Below are 25,744 nucleotides of genomic sequence, written 5' to 3' on the forward strand. Positions count from 1 at the left end.
ATCTCCCTCACTAACTTTAAACAGTTACTTCGCTTCTATGGCTTATTTATTGCCTTACCACCTCATGCAATTTTCACACACTGTATATAGACTTTCTTTTTTTCTATTGTGTTATTGACTGTACGTTTTATTTATTCCATGTGTAACTCAGTTTGTGTCGCACTGCTTTGCTTTATCTTGGTCAGGTCGCAGTTGTAAATGAGAACTTGTTCTCAACTAGCCTACCTGGTTAAATAAAGGTGAAAAAAAAAATGTAATGTAAAACGTCAAGGAGTCGGAATACTTTCCGAATGAACTGTACATATCGAATCATCTGGAAAGGGACCATTTGGCTATGTGTTTGGGATTGCACTCTAACATTGGATCAGTGTGTTTGTATTCCAGGGCCATGTGTATAATTCCACATCATGCTTCAGGAATCGGATGGAGAAGAGATCATGGTTGGGCTTCGCTCAGGTAATCTAACTTCAATTTTTGTGTTAATCTTAATTTTGATTCCACATGACGAAAACATTGAAGACTATAGGGAACTTGGAATTCTATTTCATCACTAGTTATGGTTGTACAATGCTGTTTGCTGACTGCATAGATTTGCATCACCCCCTATTTGACCCAATAAGCATGGTTACTGATGTGTATGCAGTAAATGCTTAAGTTGATAATGATTCTGCTCCTACTGAATCCCTTTAGGGGTTAGGAAGGAATAGGTTTTTACCCCCAAAATTACATTTATTGATGAGGCACTGTTTGTTTCTATGGAGTTCCTGCGGATCCAACTTCTGGATCTCTTTTCCCAACAGCTTAAGGTCTGAAGTTTTTGCTTGTGCGGAATTGTGTACTTTACGCCTCTTTACTCATTCAGCAGCTCAGAGAACAGGCGACTGACTGGTGAATGGTGCCCGTTTTGTAAAGTTAGATCAGATCTGAATCAATGTCTGCAAGATCACATAATTATATTATTCTATATACAGATGCAGGATGTTAATTTGACCAGTATTGTCGCAGCAAAATAATCCTGCAACATCAGGATTTGAACATTTAGTTCCTAATGTTGCTTGATCGGTGGTTAGGCTATTAGCTAGCTGGCCATAATTTGGTTACATGAAAATGAAAAGTGTAATACTGTTTATATAACTATGTGTTAGTGCAGGCTTTCTGTGAATTAATGTAAATCACGACACTGCAGCGCAGGACATTTCTCAGAAACAACAGTGTTGCCAACAGAACTGAAAATAATAGCGTAGTGTAGCGTTACGGAAAGACAAACACCACCTAATTTCTTATGGGCATGATTGTGCAAATGGTCGCTTTTGTCTCAGGTGGCCATAACTCAACAGGGTACACTACGAGGCAAAACATATCCTACAGTTTAACATCATCTGCTCTAAAATTCCCTCACTGTACTTCATTCAAAACACTGGGATCCACCCAAATCATTTGCATTCCTTGATCCTTTCTCGGCATTATAAGGCTGCGTTGAGACAGACTTATCAATGACCCAGGCCCAGCTCATCTAATCCCTACCATTGTGTTGCTGAGTTGTCATAATGCTTCAGCAAATGTACATTATCCCAGGGGCGTTGGAAGACACAATGTAAGTAACCTCATTTATGTCCCTCTTACTGCCCTGAATGCCTCTGCTGACCCTACAGCTGTTGTATGCAGTAGTCATATGCCTATGAAGCGGAGTTATACTGTTAGCACTGGGGTGGTGTGCCCAAGCAGGAAGTCCAGTGTGCAGATCACCCTGCACTAACATAAATAACCCAAGCATCTCTACCTCTGCTAAGCTTCCCAGTAAAGCAAGAAAAACATTCAAGCATCCCAGAAAAGTGTCAAAAATATCAGTAATATGGCTACAGGTTCATCTGCCTCACCTAAAGCCCATTCTGGTGGGAAGCTGCTATAGACCACCAAGTGCTAACAGTAAGTATCTGGATAACTTGTGAAATGCTTAATTAATGTACACTACCATTCAAAAGTTTGGGATCACTTAGAAATGTCCTTGTTTTTGAAAGAAAAGCACTTTTCTTGTCCATTAAAATAACACCAAATTTATCATAAATACAGTATAGATATTGTTAATGTTGTAAATGACTATGGTAGCTGGAAAAGGCTGATTTTTTTAATGGAATATCTACATAGGAGTATAGAGGCCCGTTATCAACAACCATCACTCCTGTGTTCCAATGATACGTTGTTAGCTAATCCAAGTTTATCATTTTAAAAAGCTAATTGATCATTAGAAACCCTGTTTGCAGGTATGTTAGCACAGCTGAAAACTGTTCTGATTTACAGAAGCAATAAAACTGCCCTTGAGAGCAGTTGAGTTTCTGGCGCATCAGCAATTGTGGGTTCGATTACAGGCTCAACATGGCAAGAAACAAATAACTTTCTTCTGAAACTCGTCAGTCTATTCTTGTTCTGACAAATGAAAGCTATTCCATGCAAGAAATTGCCAATAAACTGAAGATCTCGTACAACGCTGTGTACTACTCCCTTCACAGAACAGTGCAAAATGGCTCTAACCAGAATAGAAAGAGTGGGAGGCCCCAGTGCACAACTGAGCAAGAGGACAAGTACATTAGTGTCTAGTTTGAGTAACAGATGCCTCAAGTCCTCAACTGGCAGCTTCAATAAATAGTACCCGCAAAACACCAGTCTCAATGTCAACAGTGAAGAGGTGACCGTTGAGGCGTCTGTTTAATCCCAGAAGCCGACCCAAGATGATGGCACTCCTGGTCAGGCTCTGTAGACGTGCACATCGCCCACCGCTCCCGAGTGTACTACTTGCCAATATCCAGTCTCTTGACATCTAGGTAGACTAAGTTCGAGAAAGGGTTACCTTCCAGAGAGACATCAGAGATTGCAACAATCTTTGTTTCATGGAAACACGGCCTTCTCGTGATATTTTGTCGGAATGATTTCAGCCACCGGGCTTCTCCATGCATCGAGCCGACAGAGATTAACACCTCTCTGGGAAGAAGGGTGGGAGTGTATGCTTCATGATGTATTCGACTCATGGCATAATCATAACAACATACAGGAACTCAAGTCGTTCTGCTCACCCGAACTAGAATTCCTCACAATCAAATGCCGGCCATATTACCTCCCAAGTTAATTTTCGTTAGTTATGGTCACAGCTGTGTACGCTCCCCCTCAAGCAGACACCAAGATGGCCCTAAAGGTACTTCACTGGACTCTATGTATACTGGAAACCATATATCCTGAGGCTGCATTTATTGTAGCTGGGGATTTTAACAAAGTAAATCTGAGAACAAGGCTACCTAAATTCTATCAGAATATTGATTGCACTACGCCCGGGGATAATCCACTCGACCACTGCTACTCTAACTTCCACGATGCATACAAAGCCCCCCCCCCCACACTTTGGCAAATCCGACCATGACGCCATCTTGCTCCTACTGTCTTTATAAGCAGAAACTCACAGGATGTACCAGTGACTAGAACCAACACTGGTCTGACCAATCAGAATCCACGCTTCAAGATTGTTTTGATCACGCGGACTGGGATATGTTCCAGTCAGCTTCAGAGAATAACATTGACCTATACACTGACTTGGTGAGTGAATTTATAAGGAAGTGCATTGGATATGTTTTACCTACTGTATGTATTAAATCCTACCCTAACCAAAAACCGTGGATGGATGGCGGCATTCGTGCCAAACTGAAATCGCGAACCATCGCATTTAACCATGGAAAGAGGTCTGGGAATATGGCTGAATATAATCAGTGTAGTTATTCCCTCTGCAAGGCAATCAAACAAGCGAAATGCCAGTACAGGGACAAAGTGGAGTCTCAATTCAATGGCTCAGACACAAGACATGTAGCATGGTCTACAGGAAATCACGGACTACAAGAAGAAAACCAGCCACGTCATGCTTCCAGACAAACTAAACACCTTTGCCCACTTTGAGGATAATACAGTGCCACCGTTGCGTCCCGCTAACAAGAACTGCTCCCCCCCTCTCCTTCTCCGTGGCCGACGTGATTAAAACATTTAAACGTGTTAACCCTCGCAAAGCTGCCGGCCCAGTGGGCATCCCTAGCCACATCCTCAGAGCTTGCGCAGACCAGCTGGCTGGTGTGTTTACAGACATATTCAATTGCTCCATATCCCAGTCTGCTGTCCCGCCATGCTTCAAGGCCACCCCCCACACTTTGGCAAATCCGACCATGACGCCATCTTCCTGTACCCAAAAAGGCAAAAAGAACTGAACTAAATGACTACCGCCCTGTAGCACTCACTTCTGTCATCATGCTTTGAGAGACTAGTCAAGGATCCACCTTACCGGCCACCCTAGACCCACTTCAGTTTACGTACTGCCCTAACAGATCCACAGACCATGCAATCGCCATCACACTGCCCTATCCCATCTGGACAAGAGGAATACCTATGTAAGAATGCTGTTAATTGACTATAGCTCAGCATTCAACACCATAGTACCCTCCAAGCTCATCAAGCTGGAGGCCCTGGGTCTCAACCCCACCCTATGCAATTGGGTCCTGGACTTTAACGTGGCCGCCCCCAGGTGGTGAAGGTAGGAAACATCTCCATCTCGCTGACCCTCAATACTGGGGCCCCATAAGGGTTTATGCTCAGCCCCCTCCTGTACTCTCTGTTCACCCACGACTGCATGGCCATGCACGCCTCCAACTCAATCATCAAGTTTGCAGATGACACAACAGGAGTGGGCTTGATTACCAACAGCGACGAGACCGCATACAGGGAGGAGGTGAGGGACCTCGGAGTGTGGTGTCAGGAAAACAACCTCTCACTAAACGTCAACAAAACAAAGGAGATTATTGTGGACTTCAGGAAACAGCAGAGGGAGCACCCCCCTATCCACATCGAAGGGACAGCAGTGGAGTAAGTAGAATGTTTAAGTTTCTTAGGTTACATATCAACGAAAATCTGAAATGGTCCACCCACACACACAGTGTGGTGAAGGCGCAATAGTGCCTCTTCAACCTCAGGAGGCTGAAGAAATTTGGCTTGTCACCCAAAACCCTGACTAACTTATACAGATGCACAATCGAGAGCATCCTGTCGGGCTGTATCACAGCCTGGTACGGCAACTGCTCCGCCCTCAACCGCAAAGGCTCTCCAGAGGGCGTTGCAGTCTGCACAACGCATCATCGGGGGCAAACTACCTGCCCTCCAGGACACCTACACCACCCGATGTCACAGGAAGGCCATAAAGATCATCAAGGACAACAACCACCCGAGCCACTGCCTGTTCACCCCGCTATCATCCAGAAGGCGAGGTCAGTACAGGTGCATCAAAGCAGGGACCGAGAGACAGCTTCTATCTCAAGGCCATCAGACTGTTAAACAGCCACACCTAACATTGAGTGGCTGCTGCCAACACACTGACTCAACTCCAGCCACTTTAATAATGGGAATTGATGTAAAATATATCACTAGCCACCGTCAACAATGCTACTTAATATAATGTTTACATACCCTACATTACTCATCTCATATGTATATACTGTACTCTATACCATCTACTGCATCTTGCCTATGCTGTTCTGTACCATCACTCATTCATATATCTTTATATACATATTCTTTATCCCTTAACACTTGTGTGTGTATAAGGTAGTAGTTTTGGAATTGTTAGGTTAGATTACTTGTTGGTTATTACTGCATTGTCGGAACTAGAAGCACAAGCATTTAGCTACACTCGCATTAACATCTGCTAACCATGTGTATGTGACAAATACATTTGATTTGATTTTGATCTTAATCTGACCCAGCTAATCACATAACCCATTCGGTTAAATGTGAAAATCTAGATAGATCCTCACTATTAGATTTCATTCTCATAATTAACCCCCATAAGTATATGTGTTTTAGTGTGATCATTGTCCCATAGCCTGCATTAGAGATACTAGACAGCATAATTCTGATATTCGTATTAGGAAGATACATTATAAAAACTTTTCTCCCCAAGCGTTTATGCATGACTTGTTCTTTTCTGAACTTTCCTCCAAGTGTATACCTGATCCTGAATTAGCTCTTGAGCACGTATCTATTTTTATATCACTGGCAGATAAACACGCTTCTTTAAAAATGCTATAGACTAAAACATTCTTTTTCTACACCACTTTCAGTTATATTTAGAAGAAGAAATCATGCCTGAGCCAAAGCTATACTAACGGATGCTGTTGTGGACTGGCAGCTTTTCAGGCAACTGAGAAATAAATGCACTTCCTTAGTTAAAATGGCTAAATCAAACTACTTAAGTTCTATCGCTGACTCTGCTGAAGCGTGGAAATTCCTCTCCTTCCCTACCCAAGGAAGTTATACTGAACTCTGACATCATTTTAAAAAAAGTTGTTGTCTCTGGGTCAATTTTGGAGAAATGCTAGGTATTTTTGTTTGTTTATTGTGTATAATATTTGCTATTTTATTTAATTTTGTTTTAAATTGTGTATAATTGTATTTTCTGTTTTGTTCCCAGGTCACATTTGCAAATGAGGACCTAGGTCTAAATGTGTTTTTCCCTGGTTAAATAAAAGTTGATATTGCAAACTTAAAAAATAATTAAAATAATTGGCAATATTAGGAAGCTTGGGCATATCATGCCAGCAACAAATGCTGACACTACACATCCAAGTATATCTGACCATATTATGAAAGACGAGCATTGCAATTTTGAATTCTTCAAAGTAAGTGTGGAAATGGTGAAAAAAGTGTCTATCAACAATGACAAGCTACAAGGGTCTACAACTTGAAAGGGAAATTACTGAGGATACTAGCGGCTGATATTGGCACTCCTATTTGCCATACCTTCAATTGAAGCCTACTCGAAAGTGTGGCCCCCCAGGCCTGGAGGGAAGCAAAGGTTATTCCCCTACCTAAGAATAGTAAAGCCCCCTTTACTGGCTCAAATAGCCGACCAATCAACCTGTTACCAACTCTAGTAAACTAGCCAGTTATAATTGTAATGGCTTAGCAGATTATAAAAAAAGATCAGTCTTTACATGGCTAAAAGAAAAGGAATATAACATCTACTGTTTACAGGAAACTCACTCTACATCCTTAGATGAAATTGCATAGAAAAGGGAACGGGGTGAAATCATTTTCTGTCATGGACAAAGGAACTCAAAGGGTGTGATATTAATTAACAAAAATGTCGATCTGAATTTGCAAATTATCAGGAAGGTGGATCTATTTTAATATGAAGGTGGACGAAAAAGTGATTTGGCTCATTAATCTATATGGTCAAAATCAGGATGATTCATGCTTCTTCGAAGACATTTATACCAATTTATTGAATTTACAGGCAGCAAATAATCTAACCATTATGGTAGGAGACTAAAACAGTGTTAACTGCCTCTATGAACCGTAAAGGTAATAACTCTACAAACTATCATCACCTTTAAGGAAATCACTAATATTATGGACACATTATAAATAGTGGATATTTGGAGACTAAAAAACCCTGACCTAGTGAGATATACATGGAGGAGACTTAATCAAGCTAGTCGTCTTGACTACTTTCTTGTCTCTTGCGTAAAATATTTAAAAAAGTGTTAATAAGAGATTGCGATCGGATCATCATCTAATTGGCATTCACATAACACATACATTTTCCACATGGACGGGGATATTGGACATTTTTAAGTTTACTGTATTACAAAGAAAATAAAAACGTTTTTTTTTTTACAAAGTTTACTGGAGGACAACTTAGTTAAAAATAAGACAAAATTATTTATAACTGAAATTTTCCAGTATAATATAGGTTCAGCAAATCCCCTTATTGTTTGGGATACTTTTTAAATGTACTACCTTCTGGGGTCATTCAATTAAATATTAATCAATAATCAAAAAGCAGTTTCTGGCTAAAGAGACACGACTAACAAGGGAAATCCATGAACTAATAGTACAGGTAGATAGCAATAAAAACGATACTACAGAGTTACAAAATAAGTTAGAGAAAAAACAAAAAGAACCTGAGGAACTTATTCAAGAACGGTCTAATGTAATCTATTACAAAAATAAAGCAAACTGGATGGAATATGGAGAAAAAGGAACAAAATTCTTCCTGAATCTCCAATACAGATAGTTTGTAGAGTTATTACCTTTTTGGTTCATGTCATGTCCTTTGTTTTACATTTATTTTTTATTTTTGTTTGTTTGCTGTTTTCTTGTCTTTTCCTTTTTTCTCTTTAGTTCATTCTCTTGGTTGTTGGTGCATTGGGGGGGTTCTTGGGTGGGGAATGGAATTAATTGTATTTTCTTTCTTCTTGGCGGTGACTGTGTGAGGTGTCTCAAATGGTTGAGGGACAGTTATGGGGGATCATGGAGGGTTCGGGTTCATGTTTTTTGGCCTGGTGGTAGATCTGTCCTTTGACCCTGGATGCTTCTGTGTGTCGCTCTGAATGGAAATCTGTTGGATGGCTGGTATGATGCAGTGAAGCCGCTCAACAACTACAAATTATATTGTATGTTTTGGATATTCACTAAATAAAAAATGAAACACTTTTGTCCAGATACAGTAAACAAATTGACAAGATTTTAAGCACGCTTATACGTAAGGACATTCAACAAGCAAGACACTTACACAAATTACTGATGGTTGGCTGCGGGAAATTGATGATAAGAAGATTGTGGGGGCTGGTTTATTAGACTTCAGTGTGACATTATCAATCAGTCTGTTGCTGGAAAAATGTATGTGTTATGGCTTTACACCCCCTGCTATATTGTGGATAAAGAGTTACCTGTCTAACAGAACACAGAGGGTGTTCTTTTTTGGAAGCATCTCCAACAAATCCAGGTAGAATTAGGAATTCTCCAGGGTAGCTGTCTTGGCCCCTTGCTTTTTCAATCTTTACGAAACAACATGCCTCTGGCCTTGAGTATAGCCAGTGTGTCTTTGTATGCGGATGACTCAACACTATACACGTCAGCTACCACAGCAACTGAAATGACTGCAACACTTAACAAAGAGCTGCAGTTAGTTTCATAATGGGTGGCAAGGAATAAGTTAGTCCTAAATATTTAAAACTAAAAGCATTGTATTTGGGAAAAATCATTCACTAAACCTCAGCTAAATATTGTAATGCATGTGGTAATTGAGCAAGTTGAGGAGAAACTGCTTGGAGTAACCCTGGATTGTAAACTAATGTTCAAAACATATTGATAGAACAGTAGCTAGGATGGGGAGATGTCTGTCCATAATAAAGAGCTGCTCTGGTTTCTTAACAGCACTATCAACAAGGCAGGTCCTACAGGCCCTAGTTTTGACGCACCTAGACTACTGTTCAGTAACACACAAACACACAATAACATACGCACTATACACACACGTACACATGGATTTTGTGTTATAGATATGTGGTAGTAGAGTAGGGGCCTGAGGGTACACACTTAATATGTTGTGAAAGCTGTTGTAAGTGTACTGTAATGTTTTTAAAAATGTATAACTGCCTTAATTTTGCTGGACCCCAGTAATGGGGATCCATAATAAATACACTAGTCTACTTCCAAACAACACTGTATAACTCAAGAAGATCTAAACGCATATCCCCATGAAACTGATTGAGATCAAATGGTTGGCATGGAGATGATGCATGAATGTTAAACTGGTGAAACTTGAATTATCACTCACGATTGTCAGAGAGAAGACCACAAAAATGTGTGTACAGCAGGTCTGCACAATTGTCATGTATCCATATCACAAGAGGCTGCAATTTTTTTTTTACGCCATGAATGTAACATTAAAATGTAAGAGTCCCCTGTGAAAGTCACTTTGATTTCTACCCTGTCACAACTTCTACTGTATCTGGCTTTTTCATTCGTTGTCATGCCAAACACCAATCATAGAATCAGAATACACATTTTATTTATATGATTCCAACAAAGTTTTTGATCTAAATCACAAGTAAAATTGCATTTGGAATATTTGTTAAAAAAATTGCAGTCATATTATTTGCCCATATTGTACAGCGTAAAGAAACTCTCACGCAGTTATTCAGATCTTCAGCTCTGGGGAAAAGTGATCCAAGGTAGCGGGACAGGGCCGTTACGTATGAATTTGCAGTCTTGGTCTTGTTTTTATTCCTTTACAATGTGCTACACATTCTAACTCTCTAATGGCTGTGTTGCTTTTGTGAGTTGTGACAAATGCAGTCCTAAAAGTGTATAAATACGAATATTGATAAATTGATGCTTGTGCGCGCAGGGCTGCCTGTTGTATCGGGATACGAGTAACAACCACAGTACATCGGCCATCAAGATCGACCCAGAGACTCTGGAGCATGAGGGAACCATCACTATGCCAGGTACATGATAACACACAGTAACATATCCTTCTTCCCAATAGTGTGTGTTATAATAAACAATGCATTTATTTTTTCATGTACCTGTTTGTAAGCTAGTGTGAATTTTTTTTATTTTTGTAATCACCTCTTTACTTACTGTTGTCTTGAACCGATGAACCTGGCCTCTGAAAATAAATGTGGTATTTTTTTCGATTAACTTGGAAACATTTCATATTTAAAAGACTTCTGTCCGCTTTTAAACCTCTCGCCCGGTGATTGACTAGACCAAACCTTTTAGCCAACCATATCATTAATATACTCTACACTAAGGCTTGTAACTACAATGTTTTCAATATTCATAATATTTCGATATAATCATAACTAATGGATTCCGCATGCAGAAATCCAGAAATTAATCCTGATTAAACTAGGAAAGGATTGAAACATAACCAAATGGCCACAGGACAAAGATGCCTATATAGCTTTATAGATTCAATGTGCAGGCACTTACGCACTTCCTCAGGATATTGAGAACTAAATCTCTGTCTAGCTAGCCCTGTTTTTTGTTTTACAGTATGCTATGTTAATATTCATTTCAAAAATATGAATAAAATGTACCACACCATGGACGGACAGAGGCCAATGCACAGTGTTTCGGCTGAATTCCTTTGTCAAAAGCATGACAAATTCATCTCCCTATTCTTTGGATATTATAAATTCTCTTTTGAACGGTGTCCTTTTCACAGGCCTACAGACAGACGGCCAGAGCGTAGTCTTCACTGACGGAGAATACATCAATCAAATCACTGCCTGCAAAGACGTGAGTCTCCATTCACACTCACATTAATCTGCTGCACTGGCGCTAAAATTATTATTTTATTTGTATTTATCTTGAGAGAGAAGAGTGGATGGGTACAGACTGAAGCCCTGTGCCTAATGTAGGAGAGAGATTGCTATTATACTATAATGTAGTGTCATTCCTGCCGGACCTGCAGACCCCGATGCACGGTCTGCATTTTTCATGCTGTTTGCGGGATGGGTCGGTCAGCCAGTCAACTTTGGGATAAAAATGTTTTTTATTTCTCAGATTATTTGTAATCTTTTTGTATTGTATGGATTATCTATTATATTAAAGGCACCTCTTTGTCGCCTTATTCAAACACACTAATAGGTTTGTTTGAAATTCTTACTGCTTCAAGTTCAGTAGCTTACCTCTCGTCTCTTTTGTTGGGCGCGCATGATCAAGTGCGCCATATCTGTGGTCTATAATTAATTAGCATGTAGGCTATAGTATGCATGGGCAGAAAAGCACAAGGCATGTTGTCTTTTCAAATAAATTAACTTCCCAAATATGATAGTCTATAGTGTAGGCTGCTACATCGATTGGAAATAAATATTGATAACACACTCATCTGTCTTTGCCTGCAAATCGTCCTGCTCCTAAAAGTAAAGCAAAACGTAGCTCAAGTGTCTGCTCTCCTGTTCAATTTTGCCCCAACTCTGGCTCTTTCAATCTACATCCAGTCTATTGGCTGATATGGCCCAATAATAGTCTACCGATAACATAATACAGCCTAATGGGCCACATGAGATTCTCTGGCATTTTAACCTATTTCTTAAGCTATTTATGGAAATGTGTATCTTGCATAGAGCAGCAAAGTAGCTGGGACAGGGGCTGCAATAACATTGTGGGACTTTCACATACTGTACTTGTTCCCCTAAATCTATTGTTTAGCTTTTCTACATACAAGACTATTTGCCATTCAGGAGTGATGGTGGCTACTTTGTTCAAATTCACAGGGCAGAATATTCTCGCTCTTGCGCTCTCTCTCACACGTGTATACACACACACTGTCTAACACCTACTTGCCAAGTAAATCACAAACCCTTAGTTATTTAAACAATGTTGAGTCCGGTACGGTGATGTATGCCAGCCACCTTCTCAGGCAGCCAGCCTCACTCAGAAGTGTCACTCTGTCATCTCTCTCAGCTGAGCCCCCCACAGCTTTGTCACAGATGTGTGTGTTTTCTATGTGTGTGTGCAGGAGGAAAGAGGGCTAGTAAAACCAGCATGTGACCATTATTCATGGTTAATCCTCCCAGGCAGATGCAGGCCTATAGATGCATGAGTAGTAAGCAGAAATAATGGGGAGAGTGGACGTGAAATTCATACATCTGCCTCTGAAGCCTTACGCACATGTATTAGATCAGTCCCTGGATAAAAGTGGGAGGTAGGGTTGTAGAGAGCTGAATTGTGTGTACAATGTACATTGTGACGATATTCCACACAGAAACGAAAGACCGGTCATAAGCAATGAAAATGGCTAATGTTCATCAGCTGTTGGCTTGAGTGGAGCTGTTGGGCCGTTGGCTTGAATGGAGCTGTTGGGCCGTTGGCTTGAATGGAGCTGTTGGGCCGTTGGCTTGAATGGAGCTGTTGGGCCGTTGGCTTGAATGGAGCTGTTGGGCAGTTGGCTTGAATGGAGCTGTTGGGCAGTTGGCTTGAATGGAGCTGTTGGGCAGTTGGCTTGAATGGAGCTGTTGGGCAGTTGGCTTGAATGGGAGGGTATTGATGTTATGGTCAAGGGAAGCCGTCAGTCTTAGACAGGTTCTAGTCTTCATCAGGGCACCTTGCTGTCTCGGTGCACAGTTCCTCTAGTAACAGCTCCAGAGGTATCTAGTCCTCAATGGCCTAAGTGTAGCATCCACCTGGGTGATGCCTTGGCGGCTGAGGCGGCAAAGCACACCACACATCAGCCATTGTCCGGAAAAGTCCCTAAGAGCATTATCAGCCATCCCATCTCTACACACAGTCCTTCTTAATCTATGGATTTTTTCCATGGGTGGAGTTGAAGGGCATAGGCCCACCCAATTGGCAGCCAGGCCCAGCCAATCAGAATGAGGTTTTCCCCACAAAGTGGCTTTATTACAGACATAAATGCTCCTCAGCTCAAATGATCTCGCAGGGGTAAGAAGCTGGATGTGGAAGTCTTGGGCTGGCGTGGTTACATGTGGTCTGCGGTTGTGAGGCCGGTTGGACGTACTGCCAAATTCTCAAAAATGACATTGGAGGCAGCTTATGGTAGAGAAATTATAATTTCATTCTCTGGCAACAGCTCTGGTGGACATTCCTGCAGTCAGCATGCAAATTGCACATTTTCTCAACTTGAGACATCTGTGGCATTTTTGTGTGACACAACTGCACATTTTTGTGGACTTTTATTATCCCCAGCACAAGGTGCACCTGTGTGATTATCATGGTGTTTATTCAGCTTCTCAATATGCCACACCTGTCAGGTGTATGGATTATCTTGGCAAAGGAGAAATGCTAACGAACAGGGATGCAAATAAATGTGTGCACAAAATTTTAAGGAAAAAAGCAGCTTGCTTTTCTCAATGGAGCCTCGGATGCAAGGTGGCCCTGCGATGCCACTTCGTTGTGGACTCAGAAACGCAACAGACGACACATTCGGGATGTAAACAGGGCATAACCAAGGGGCCGGGAAAATAACTAAGTACGAAAATAGCGTTTTAGGATTGCACAAAAAAAAAATAATCTAAATTGACAGAATAGTTTCTGAAATCATTTTAATTACATCAAACATGCAAATTTGTTGCCAAAGTTGAATGAATATCCATTATGAACTTTATTTCAGATAGCATCCCGTTATGAAATGAAGCAACTTATTTCCTTCAAATCAAATCAAATTTATTTATATAGCCCTTCGTACATCAGCTGATATCTCAAAGTGCTGTACAGAAACCCAGCCTAAAACCCCAAACAGCAAGCAATGCAGGTGTAGAAGCACGGTGGCTAGGAAAAACTCCCTAGAAAGGCCAAAACCTAGGAAGAAACCTAGAGAGAAACCAGGCCATGTGGGGTGGCCAGTACTCTTCTGGCTGTGCCGGGTGGAGATTATAACAGAACATGGCCAAGATGTTCAAATGTTCATAAATGACCAGCATGGTCGAATAATAATAATAAGGCAGAACAGTTGAAACTGGAGCAGCAGCATGGTCAGGTGGACTGGGGACAGCAAGGAGTCATCATGTCAGGTAGTCCTGGGGCATGGTCCTAGGGCTCAGGTCCTCCGAGAGAGAGAAAGAAAGAGAGAAGGAGAGAATTAGAGAACGCACACTTAGATTCACACAGGACACCGAATAGGACAGGAGAAGTACTCCAGATATAACAAACTGACCCTAGCCCCCCCGACACATAAACTACTGCAGCATAAATACTGGAGGCTGAGACAGGAGGGGTCAGGAGACACTGTGGCCCCATCCGAGGACACCCCTGGACAGGGCCAAACAAGAAGGATATAACCCCACCCACTTTGCCAAAGCACAGCCCCCACACCACTAGAGGGATATCTTCAACCACCAACTTTAGTTCTCGAGCGAGCGAAGAAAGCTGTTTTGGGGAATTGTCATGACAGCTGTCCATAAAAATGGATAGAGGGTTCTCCTCTGATCTTTGCCATTTGATATATTCTGTGATAGCAAAGCCCATAGAGATCATCACTGTCTAGTGACAAGTGTGCCATCTAGCTATTCATCTCTGGTGGCTGAAAAGATTTTCAATTAAAATAAAATACATTTTTATGAGGCTGTGCAGCAATGTCAATTTCACAGGATGACACATTAGTATAGGGTAAAGGGATTTTCTATTTATAGAAACAAATCTATTCCCTACCTTTATTTTTCATTCGTCTACCTTTCCTACCGTAAGGGAATTTCTGACAGCAGACCCTTTGAAAATAATTTTCCCATTCCAGATGATCCATGATCATGAAATTATTAATCAAATCATAATTGTGTATGCCTATTCATATAGATTATACATTTTCTTTGTATAGAGGCAGGATGTAAATTTCTTGATCGTTGCGCTGGCAAATGGCCGCAGTGTGTTCGATTATCAATTGGGACAAATTATTGATTTCAATGGTGCTTGGCCTACATTTCACAAGTGCATAAAATGTTGTCGTGTCGCAGAGGGGCCAGGCTATGGTTTAGCCTTCTCTTATAATTTTCACTGCAAATATACAAAGGAATTCTTATGTAAATACGTCAGCCTACACTATTTAGGAAAGACAAGCTGTGACAAAGATGTTTCTGATCGGATTGAAGATTATTTTTGAATGAATTAGATTTTTCTAGTAACTAATCTCAAATGCTGTTGGGGATGACACACAGTGCATTCGGAAAGTATTCAGACCCCTTGACTTTTTCCACATTTTGTTACGTTACAGCCTTATTCTAACATGGATTAAATCGTTTTTCCCCCTCTTCAATCAACACACAATACCTGATAACGACAAAGCAAAAACGGGTTTTTAGATTTTTTTTGCAAATGTATAAATAAATAAAAATGAATCACATTTACATAAGTATTCAGACCCATTACTTAATAATTTGTCACATGTGCCGAATACAACCGGTGTAAACCTTACTCTGAAATGCTTACTAACAAGCCCTTAACCAACAATGCAGTTGAATAAATTGAGTTAAGAAAATATTTATTAAATAAGCTAAAGTGAACAAAAAAATATATATATAAGTAACACAATAAAATTACGTAACAATAACAAGTCTGTAGACGGGGGTACCGTTACCGAGTAAATGTGCGTTACCGAGTAAATGTGTAGGTTAGTAGGTACAGGTTAGTAGAGGTAATTTGTAAAGTGACTATGCATAGATAATAAACAGTGAGTAGCAGGGGGTGTCAATGCAGATATTCCAGGTGGCCATTTGATTAATTGTTCAGCAGTCTTATGGCTTGGGGTTAGAAGCTGTTAATTAAAGAGCCTTTTGGTTCTAGACATGGTGCTTTGGTACTGCTTTCCGTGCGGTAGCAGAGAGAACTGTCTGTGAATTGGGTGACTGGAGTCTTTGACAATTTTTTGGGCCTTGCTCTGACACCGACTAGTATATAGGTCCTGGATGTCAGGAAGCTTGGCCCCAGTGATGTGCCCTCTGTTGTGCCTTATGGTCAGATGCCGAGCAGTTTACATACCGGGGGGTGGGGGTGAGGATGCTCTCAATTGTGCAGCTATAGAACTTTTTGAGGATCTGGGACCTGTGTCAAATCTTTTCAGTCTTCTGAGGAGGAAACAGTGTTGTCATGCCCTCTTCAGGACTGTCTTGGTGTGTTTGGACCATGATAGTTTGTTGGTGATGTGGACACTAGACTCGCTCCACTTCAGCCCCGTCGATGTTAAAGGGGGCCTGTTCGGCCCCCCTTTTCCTGTAGTTCACGATCCGCTCCTTTGTCTTGCTCACATTGAGGGAGAGGTTGTTGTCCTGGCACCACAGGGAGTGTCTGACGACCTCCCTATAGGCTGTCTTATCATTGTTGGTGATCAGGCCTACCGCCGTTGTGTTGTCAGCAATCTTAATGGCGGTGTTGGAGTCGTGCTTGGCCACGCAGTCTTGGGAGTACCGGAGGGGACTAATCACGCACCCTGACGGGCCCCATTGTTGAGGATCAGCATGGCACATGTGTTGTTGCCTGCCCTTACGACCTGGGGACGTCCCATCAGGAAGTCCAGGATCCAGTTGCAGAGGGAGGTGTTTAGTCCCAGGGTCCTTAGCTTAGTGATGAGCTTTGTGGGCACTATTTTGAATGCTGAGCTGTAGTCAATGAATAGCATTCTCACATAGGTGTTCCTTTTGTCCAGGTGGGAAAGGGCCGTGTGGAGTGTGATTGAGATTGCGTCATCTGTTGATCGGTTGGGGCGGTATGCGAATTTGAGTGGGTTTCCGGCATGATGGTGTTGTGATCCTTGACCAGCCTTTCAAAGCACTTCATGGCTAACGACGTGAGTGCTACAGGGCCGTAATCATTTAGGCAGGTTACCTTCGCTTTCTTGGGCACAGGGACTATGGTGGTCTGCTTGAAACGTGGGTATTACAGACTCGGTCAGGGAGAGGTTGAAAATGTCAGTGAAGACACGTTCCAGTTGGTTCACGCAGGCTTTGAGTACACGTCCTGGTAATCCATCTGGCCCCACTGCTTTGTGAATGTTGAGCTGTTTAAAGATCTCGCTCACATCGGCTATGGAGAGCATGATCACACAGTCGTCCGGAACAGCTTGTGCTCTCTTGCATGCTGAAGTGTTGTTTGCCTCGAAGCGAGCATAAAAGACATAAGCCATTGCCATGTTTCCCTCAGGATGGGTTTGTGGTGCGGATCTACGCAACCAGTACAGACCCAGCACTGCAGCAGGAGCTTCAGCTGAAACTGGCCAGGAAGTGTCTCCATGCCTGCGGCATCTCTCTGTTTGACCTGGAGAAAGACCTTCACATCATCAGTGAGTCCTACTGACTATGCGCTCTGGTAAAGTTTCCCCTAGGTAGAGATCTATGGTCAGCTTCCCTTCCCCCAATCCTAACCTTAACCATTAGCGGGGGAAATGCTAAACTGACCCAAGATCTGTGTCTAGGGAAACTTCACCGTCTCACTCTATCAAATATTGGCATTAGGCATAATCATTTGTGTTTTTAGGTAAAGACTGTTGTCACTGAATCAGAGGATGGTCTTATTGTAACGTCTGGAATGGAATAAACGCAAACCACCATACCTTTCTATTCATTCTGTTCCAGGGATTGCAATGCACCGGTCTCCATGTGTGAGTTTCTGTAATATATTTCTGGGTGTGTGGATTTGTGCGTCTGTTTCTCATATCAAAATGTGTTTTCAAGGTACAGGGTTTGACGAGGAGGCAGCATTGCTGGGAGCAGGCAGGGAATTTGCTTTGATGAAAACTGCCTCAGGAAAGGTAAGAACACCAGAACTGTACAAACTGAGATGCATGTGTGTTACCGTTGCTGTGGGTGCAAAGAAGATTGAATTCGAGAAGCAGGCAATCGTCATTCTATTCTGATGTGACCAGCAACACGAGGGCTCTGCCCGGTCTGTTCTTCCTCATTATAAACACAAACACACCCTCCTTCTGCCTCACACAAGTCCATTAACCTCTAACATGGAATTGTCCAATAGTTTTCCGTTGCAAAGCGTTACCCGTTGCTATATTTTTTTTGGTGCACTGCCTCTTATGCCTAATTTCTTAAACGAACACACAGACATATGGCTCGACATTCAGTTCAAATTTGACTGAAACCATTATTTCGATAAGTAAATTCACACTATTTCATTCTTCTGCTAGAGGAAATAGTCTGGTAAAAAATCTGGTTGTTGGTTCTTTTAGTCATGTTGCCACAGACGAGACCAGTCATTAATTCTGTTATGCAAAAGGTCTAGTCGTCTGTTCACGAGTGGTTGCTATGCAGGCTGAGTAAAGTTAATTTCACTTGCTAGCTAGCAAGCCAACTTCAGCACCTGGAATGACAGTAAACTATTCGCATTTCCGTTAGAGCTTTGTGTTTATTGACATTTTCAAAGATGTTAATGTGTGAATTGCTCTGGCTCAGAAAAAGTACATTTCTCTTCTGGACTCTTCACTATGAATGCTACAAGGGAGATTGCTAGAGCGATGAGCTAAGTAAAGCCCCCCCGTGGCCAAACCCTCCCCTTACCCGGGCGACACTGGGCCAATTCGCCCGCCGCCCTATGGGACTCCCGATCATGTCCGGTTGTGAAATAGCCTGGGATCGAACCCGGGTCTGTAGTGACCCCTCTAGTACTGCGATGCTGTGCCCTTAAACTGCTGCGCCACTCGGGAGGCCCCAAAACACCGTTGTTCTAAACAGTGCAGGACACTTGCCAAGTGCAAGACAAAAATGGAAAAGTGCAAAAATATAAATGCTACATGCAACCATTTCTAAGATGTTACTGAGTTAAAGTTCATATAAGGAAGTCAGTCAATTTAACATGACTGGGAATACAGATATGCATCTGTTGGTCGCAGATACCTTAAATAAAAAGGTAGGGGCGTGGAGCCGAAAACTAGTCAGTATCTGGTGTGACCACAATTTGCCTCATGCGGCGTGACACATCTCCTTCACATAGTTGATTATGCAATTGATTGTGGTCTGGGGAATGTTGTCCCACTTCAATGGCTGTGCAAAGTAGATAGACATTGCCGGGTAGGTGAGTAATACAGGCCATGGAAGAATTGGGACATTTTCAGCTTCCAGGAATTGTGTACAGATCCTTGTGACATGGCTGTGTATTGTCATGCTGAAACATGTGGTGATGGCAGCGGATGAAGGGCACGACAATGGGCCTCAGGATCTCGTCACGGGTATCTCTGTGCATTCAAATTGCAGTCGATAAAATTGAATTGTGTTCGTTGTCCGTAGCTTATGCCTGCTCATATCTTAACCTCACCACCACCATTGGAGACTTTGTTTACGATGTTGACATCAGTAAACCTCTCACCCACACGTCTGCCATCTGCCCGTTACAGTGGAAACTGAGATTCATCTGTGAAGAGCACACTTCTCCAGTTTGCCAGTGGCCATCTGAAGTGAGAATTTTCCAACTGAAGTTGGCTGCGACTTCGAACTGCAGTCAGGTCAAGGCCCTGGTGAAGACGACGAGCATGCAGATTATCTTCAATAAACCTCTTATGGCTGCATCCCTTTGTTCTCAATTTCCGCATGAAGACATACCCTAATCTAACTGCCTGTAGCTCAGCCCCAGAGGCAAGGATATGCATAATATTGGTATCATTTTAATGGAAACATTCTGAAGTTTGTGGAATTGTTAATTGAATGTAGGAGAATATAACACAGTAGATCTGGTGGGAGAAAAGAGAAAGAAAGAGCATACGTTTTCTGTTTTTTATTGTTGTAGCATCATCTTTCACATGTACTAGAATAGCCACACAGTCAGATAGGATGCTGGAGATAATTCTGATGGATAACACAAGAGGGCAACTGTAGGTGTGCAAAGTTTCCGACTGATAACTTCAGGAATGGGTGAGCTACATGACATTTAGCATGAAGTCACCCAGGTGTCCCACACAAGTTGCCCAAATGTACCCAAGTGGCCGAATTGGTCAAATGACCTATAACTAACTATACAACAGTGCAAATAACTATATACAACATATCAAAAAGAAATTCTAACACACACACACAAAATAAAAAAAATATATATTAGAAAATAAATGTTTAAAAAAAACAGTACACCCTTTGGAAGTCCTCTACACAATATTTTGATGCCTGTGCCATAGCAGTCTCTTTCTGATGTAAAGCAGAGGCAAACTGAACAAGTGGTGCAGTTCATGTGACATAGAACACAACGACGCCTCCATGCTGTGCCCTTTTGGCCCTGAGGCACAGTCATGCCTGTAGTAATGAACTGTGGCATATGAACACCACTGGGGGCAGAGGTAGAGCGGGCAGCTTGGCACCGGGGGCTCCCAGTCGGAGTCGCTATCACTGAAAGAAAACATAAAAAAATATTTATATTGTATGAGCCTTTTATCATCACATAAAATAAACAGATATGTATTGTATAGAGCAGAGGGAACAGTCACTAAGGTGAAGTGCTGTTCCATTCAACTCCGGCCATTGTTGTGGGCCTGCTCTCCCCTGAACAGCACCCAATGGCTATTTCATATGGAAATGGAGAGGAGTAGCAGGCGCAGTGGCCATGTGTGTGTTTGCTGTTCTACTGCATTCCATTTGAATAAAAAAAATTGAAAATATAACCTGACATGGAAAATATATATACACTGCTCAAAAAAATAAAGGGAACACTAAAATAACACATCCTAGAACTGAATGAATGAAATATTCTTATTGAATATTTTTTTCATTACATAGTTGAATGTGCTGACAACAAAATCACACAAATTATCAATGGAAATCCAGTTTATCAACCCATGGAGGTCTGGATTTGGAGTCACACTCAAAATTAAAGTGGAAAACAACACTACAGGCTGATCCAACTTTGATGTAATGTCCTTAAAACAAGTCAAAATTAGGCTCAGTAGTGTGTGTGTGGCCTCCACGTGCCTGTATGACCTCCCTACAACGCCTGGGCATGTTCCTGATGAGGTGGCGGTTGGTCTCCTGAGGGATCTGAGGGCTGTGCGGCCCCCCAAAGAAATGCCACCCCATACCATGACTCACCCACCACCAAACCGGTCATGCTGGAGGATGTTGCAGGCAGCAGAACATTCTTCACGGCATCTCCAGACTCTGTCACGTCTGTCACGTGCTCAGTGTGAACCTGCTTTCGTCTGTGAAGAGCACAGGGCGCCAGTGGCGAATTTGCCAATCTTGGTGTTCTCTGGCAAATGCCAGAGCACAACCCCCACCTGTGGACGTCGAGCCCTCATACCACCCTCATGGAGTCTGTTTCTGACCGTTTGAGCAGACACATGCACATTTGTGGCCTGCTGGATGTCATTTTGCAGGGCTCTGGCAGTGCTCCTCCTTGCACAAAGGCGGAGGTAGCGGTCCTGCTGCTGGGTTGTTGCCCTCCTACGGCCTCCTCCACGTCTCCTGATGTACTGGCCTGTCTCCTGGTAGCGCCTCCATGCTCTGGACACTACGCTGACAGACACAGCAAACCTTCTTGCCACAGCTCGCATTGATGTGCCATCCTGGATGAGCTGCACTACCTGAGCCACTTGTGTAGGTTGTAGACTCAGTCTCATGCTACCACTAGAGTGAAAGCACCGCCAGCATTCAAAAGTGACCAAAACATCAGCCAGGAAGCATAGGAACTGAGAAGTGGTCTGTGGTCCCCACCTGCAGAACCACTCCTTTATTGTGGGTGTCTTGCTAATTGCCTATAATTTCCACCTGTTGTCTATTCCATTTGCACAACAGCATGTGAAATTTATTGTCAATCAGTGTTGCTTCCTAAGTGGACAGTTTGATTTCACAGAAGTGTGATTGACTTGGAGTTACATTGTGTTGTTTAAGTGTTCCCTTTATTGTTTTGAGCAGTGTGTATATATATACAGTGGGGAAAAAAGGATTTAGTCAGCCACCAATTGTTCAAGTTCTCCCACTTAAAAAGATGAGAGAGGCCTGTAATTATCATCATAGGTACACTTCAACTATGACAGACAAAATGAGAAAAAAAAATCCAGAAAATCAAATTTTTAATGAATTTATTTGCAAATTATTGTGGAAAATAAGTATTTGGTCACCTACAAACAAGCAAGATTTTTGGCTCTCACAGACCTGTAACTTCTTCTTTAAAGAGGTCCTCTGTCCTCCACTCGTTACCTGTATTAATGGCACCTGTTTGAACCTGTTATCAGTATAAAAACCTCCTTCCATCAGCAAGGGCATTGAAGATGAAACGTGGCTATGTCTTTCAGCATGGCAATGATCCCAAACACACTGCCCGGGCAACAAAGGAGTGGCTTCGTAAGAAGCATTTCAAGGTCCTGGAGTGGCCTAGCCAGTCTCCAGATCTCAACCCCATAGAAAATCTTTGGAGGGAGTTGAAAGTCCGTGTTGATTAGCAACAGCCCCAAAACATCACTGCTCTAGAGGAGATCTGCATGGAGGAATGGGCCAAAATACCAGCAACAGTGTGTGAAAACCTTGTGAAGACTTACAGAAAACGTTTGACCCTTGTCATTGCCAACAAAGGTATACAAGAAAGTATTGAGAAACTTTTGTTATTGACCAAATACTTATTTTCCACCATAATTTGCAAATAAATTTAAAATTTAAAATCCTACAATGTGATTATCTGGATTTTTTTTTCTCATTTTGTCTGTCATTTTTGAAGTGTACCTATAATGAAAATTACAGGCCCCTCATCTTTTTAAGTGGGAGAACATGCACAATTGGTGTCTGACTAAATACTTTTTTGCCCCACTGTGTATGTGTGTATATATATATATATATATATACACACACACACACACACCCACACACACACACAAACCACACATTTCATATACATTCTTTTGCAAATAAAAATAAATATATATATATTTTTCATAAAACGGCATTAGCCGTCCAAAAAATCTCTCACTTTCACTTTTTCACTTTCACTTTAGACTTTGACTTCTCTTTTCCTGATTTATTCGCCATGATGTCTTCAATGAAATCATTTAAAATACAACTTTCCAAAATACAGCTGCGCGTAACAAGCGTCACAGCAAGTCCTCTGATAGTCAAGGCGAGAATGGAGTTCCTTACGCGTGAGCAAGATATCATAATGTAAGTCTCATAATTTTACCTTCAGATGTGAATGTGTAAAAACTGTCATGGCGGAAAATGTTTCTGTTCTTGATTGCTCTTCTCAAACAAAAGCATGGGTTTTGTTCTCTGTAATAGCTATTTTAAATAGGAAAACGTAGTTTGATTACCAAGATTCTAATCTTTTGAAGGATGTAAGACACTTGCCTTTTCAAGAATGTTTAATGTTATTACGTTGACGTTATGACCTCATGACACACAGGACCATCAATTTACATGTTGCATTTATATTGTTCAGTGTAGCTCGTCTGGTATGCTCGCGTCACTGGACAGCTCACGGCTGTGTTTCCCTTTAATCTGTGATAGTTTGCATGCCCTGTCACATCCGACAAGTGTCTGAGCTGATGTAGTGTGATTCGATCTTAGTCCTGTATTGACGATTTGCATTTTTGATGGTTTAACGGAGGGCGTAGTGGGATTTCTTATAAGCCTCCGGATTAGTGTCCTGCTCCTTGAAAGCAGCAGCTCTAGCCTTTAGCTCAGTGCGGATGTTGCCTGTAATCCATGGCTTCTGGTTGGGATATGTACAGTGCCTTCAGGAAGTATTTACACCCCTTTTACTTATTCTACCTTTTGTTACAGCCTGAATTTAAAATTGATTCAAATCAGATTTTGTCACTGGCCTACACACAATAGCCCATAATGTCAAGGGGAATTATGTTTTTAGAAATATTGACAAATGTAAATCTGAAAAGTCTTCAGTCAATAAGTATTCAACCCCTTTGTTATGGCAAGCCCAAATAAATTCAGGAGTAAAAATATGCCTACAAAGTCACGTAAGTACATGCAATCACTCTATGTGGAATAATAGTGCTTAACACAATTATCTGTAAGGTCCCAGAGTCGAGCAGGGAATTTCAAACACAGATTCAACCACACAGACCAATAAGGTTTTCCAATGCTTCACCAAGGAGGGCACCTATTGGTAGATGGGTAAAAATAAGAAAAGCAGACATAGAATATCCCTTTGAGCATGGGGAAGTTATTAGTTACACTTTGGATGATGTATCAGTATACCCAGTCACTACAAATATACAGGCGTCCAGAGAGAAAGGAAACCGCTCTTGGATTTCACCATGAGGCCAATGGTGACTTTAAAACTGTTAGTTTAATGGCTGTGATAGAAAACTGAGGATGGATCAAAAACATTGTAGTTACTCCAGAATACTTACCTAAATGACCAGAGTGAAAAGGAAGCCTGTACAGAATAAAAATGTATCATCTTTGTAATAAGGCACTAAAGTATATCTGTAAAAAATGTGTCAAAGAAATTAACTTTATGTCCTGAATAGAAAGTGTTATGTTTGGGGCAAACACAACACATCACTGAGTACCACTCGTCATATTTTGAACGATTGTGGTGGCTGCATCATGTTTTGGGTATGCTTGTCATCGGCAAGGACTAGGTCAGGGGTGTCAAACTTAGTCAGCGCACGGGCCATATTAAAACAACATATCGAATTTGCACGCCAGACATAGCCTATTATGTTTGTTTACAAAACATACAACTCAGACGAAACTGGCCACTGTTTTGTAAAAAATAATATGCCCCTTTATTAATGTGCAATTATTTACATAGAATGCTGTAGAAAGCATTTTAAAACAAAATCTATAAATAATATTTGTCCAGCTTTTGCTACTATGCTTACCCTAATCAAACAGTATTAAATAACACCAATTAACAAAAACAGAGTTAAGTTGTTGTAACGTTTAAACTTAAGTTTGTTTTTTAGACTCTGCATTGCATGTAATTGGTGTGATTGAGTGCAGCATTGCTGTATGGTGCACTCAAAACTAGGGATGCACGATATATCGGTGAGCATGTTGGAATCGGAATATTAGCTAAAAATGGCAGCATCGGCCCGATGTCTATTTTAACGGCAATGTGCAAAACTGATGTTAAAGCCGACGTGCGTTCCCTAATTAACCTGTCAGAACCCATCCAATGTGTCCTCTGTGTCTGCTAGGAACGTCTGTCATTTGGCTTACTTGGAACGGGGTCAAAGGTGCGGAAGGTTTTGAAGAGTTTGTCAAGGCGTTCCGTGCCAAGCGGGAGGTTAGGGTTGGCTTCATCCTGTGGGGAAATTGCGGCCAAAAGCCCAAGAGGAGAATCCAAGCTTTGGCTTTGTTGGCGAAGAGGCATCATATTACTCTGTGCCGGATGGCCAAGGGGAGAATACTGAGGGACACGTGAGAGAGGTCTGAATGAAACCTTTCGCCTTCACTCCTTTGAGTACAGAGCTCTGGTTGCTTGGTTGGGTAGACACGCTGAATTCCTCCAGATGGTACTTAACTTCTCTGGGATA

At 41.7% G+C, this 25,744-nt stretch overlaps 1 protein-coding gene across 20 annotated transcripts in view; it reads left to right on the forward strand.

Moving 5' to 3' along the window:
• The window catches only part of mycbp2 (MYC binding protein 2), a 316,135-nt gene that overhangs the window by 73,617 nt on the left and 216,774 nt on the right, over positions 1-25,744 (forward strand). For all 20 annotated transcript variants that reach the window (XM_090215106.1, XM_090215110.1, XM_090215108.1 and 17 more), the window contains exons 7-11: positions 385-456; positions 10,217-10,316; positions 11,042-11,115; positions 17,467-17,605; positions 17,997-18,073. In XM_090215106.1, coding sequence (XP_090071232.1) covers positions 385-456; positions 10,217-10,316; positions 11,042-11,115; positions 17,467-17,605; positions 17,997-18,073 — 462 coding nt within the window. The remainder of the gene's footprint in view (positions 1-384; positions 457-10,216; positions 10,317-11,041; positions 11,116-17,466; positions 17,606-17,996; positions 18,074-25,744) is intronic.

This window comes from Oncorhynchus mykiss, chromosome 22 (assembly GCF_057628025.1).
Source record: "Oncorhynchus mykiss isolate SJ-2025 chromosome 22, ASM5762802v1, whole genome shotgun sequence".
Lineage (NCBI taxonomy): Eukaryota > Metazoa > Chordata > Actinopteri > Salmoniformes > Salmonidae > Oncorhynchus > Oncorhynchus mykiss.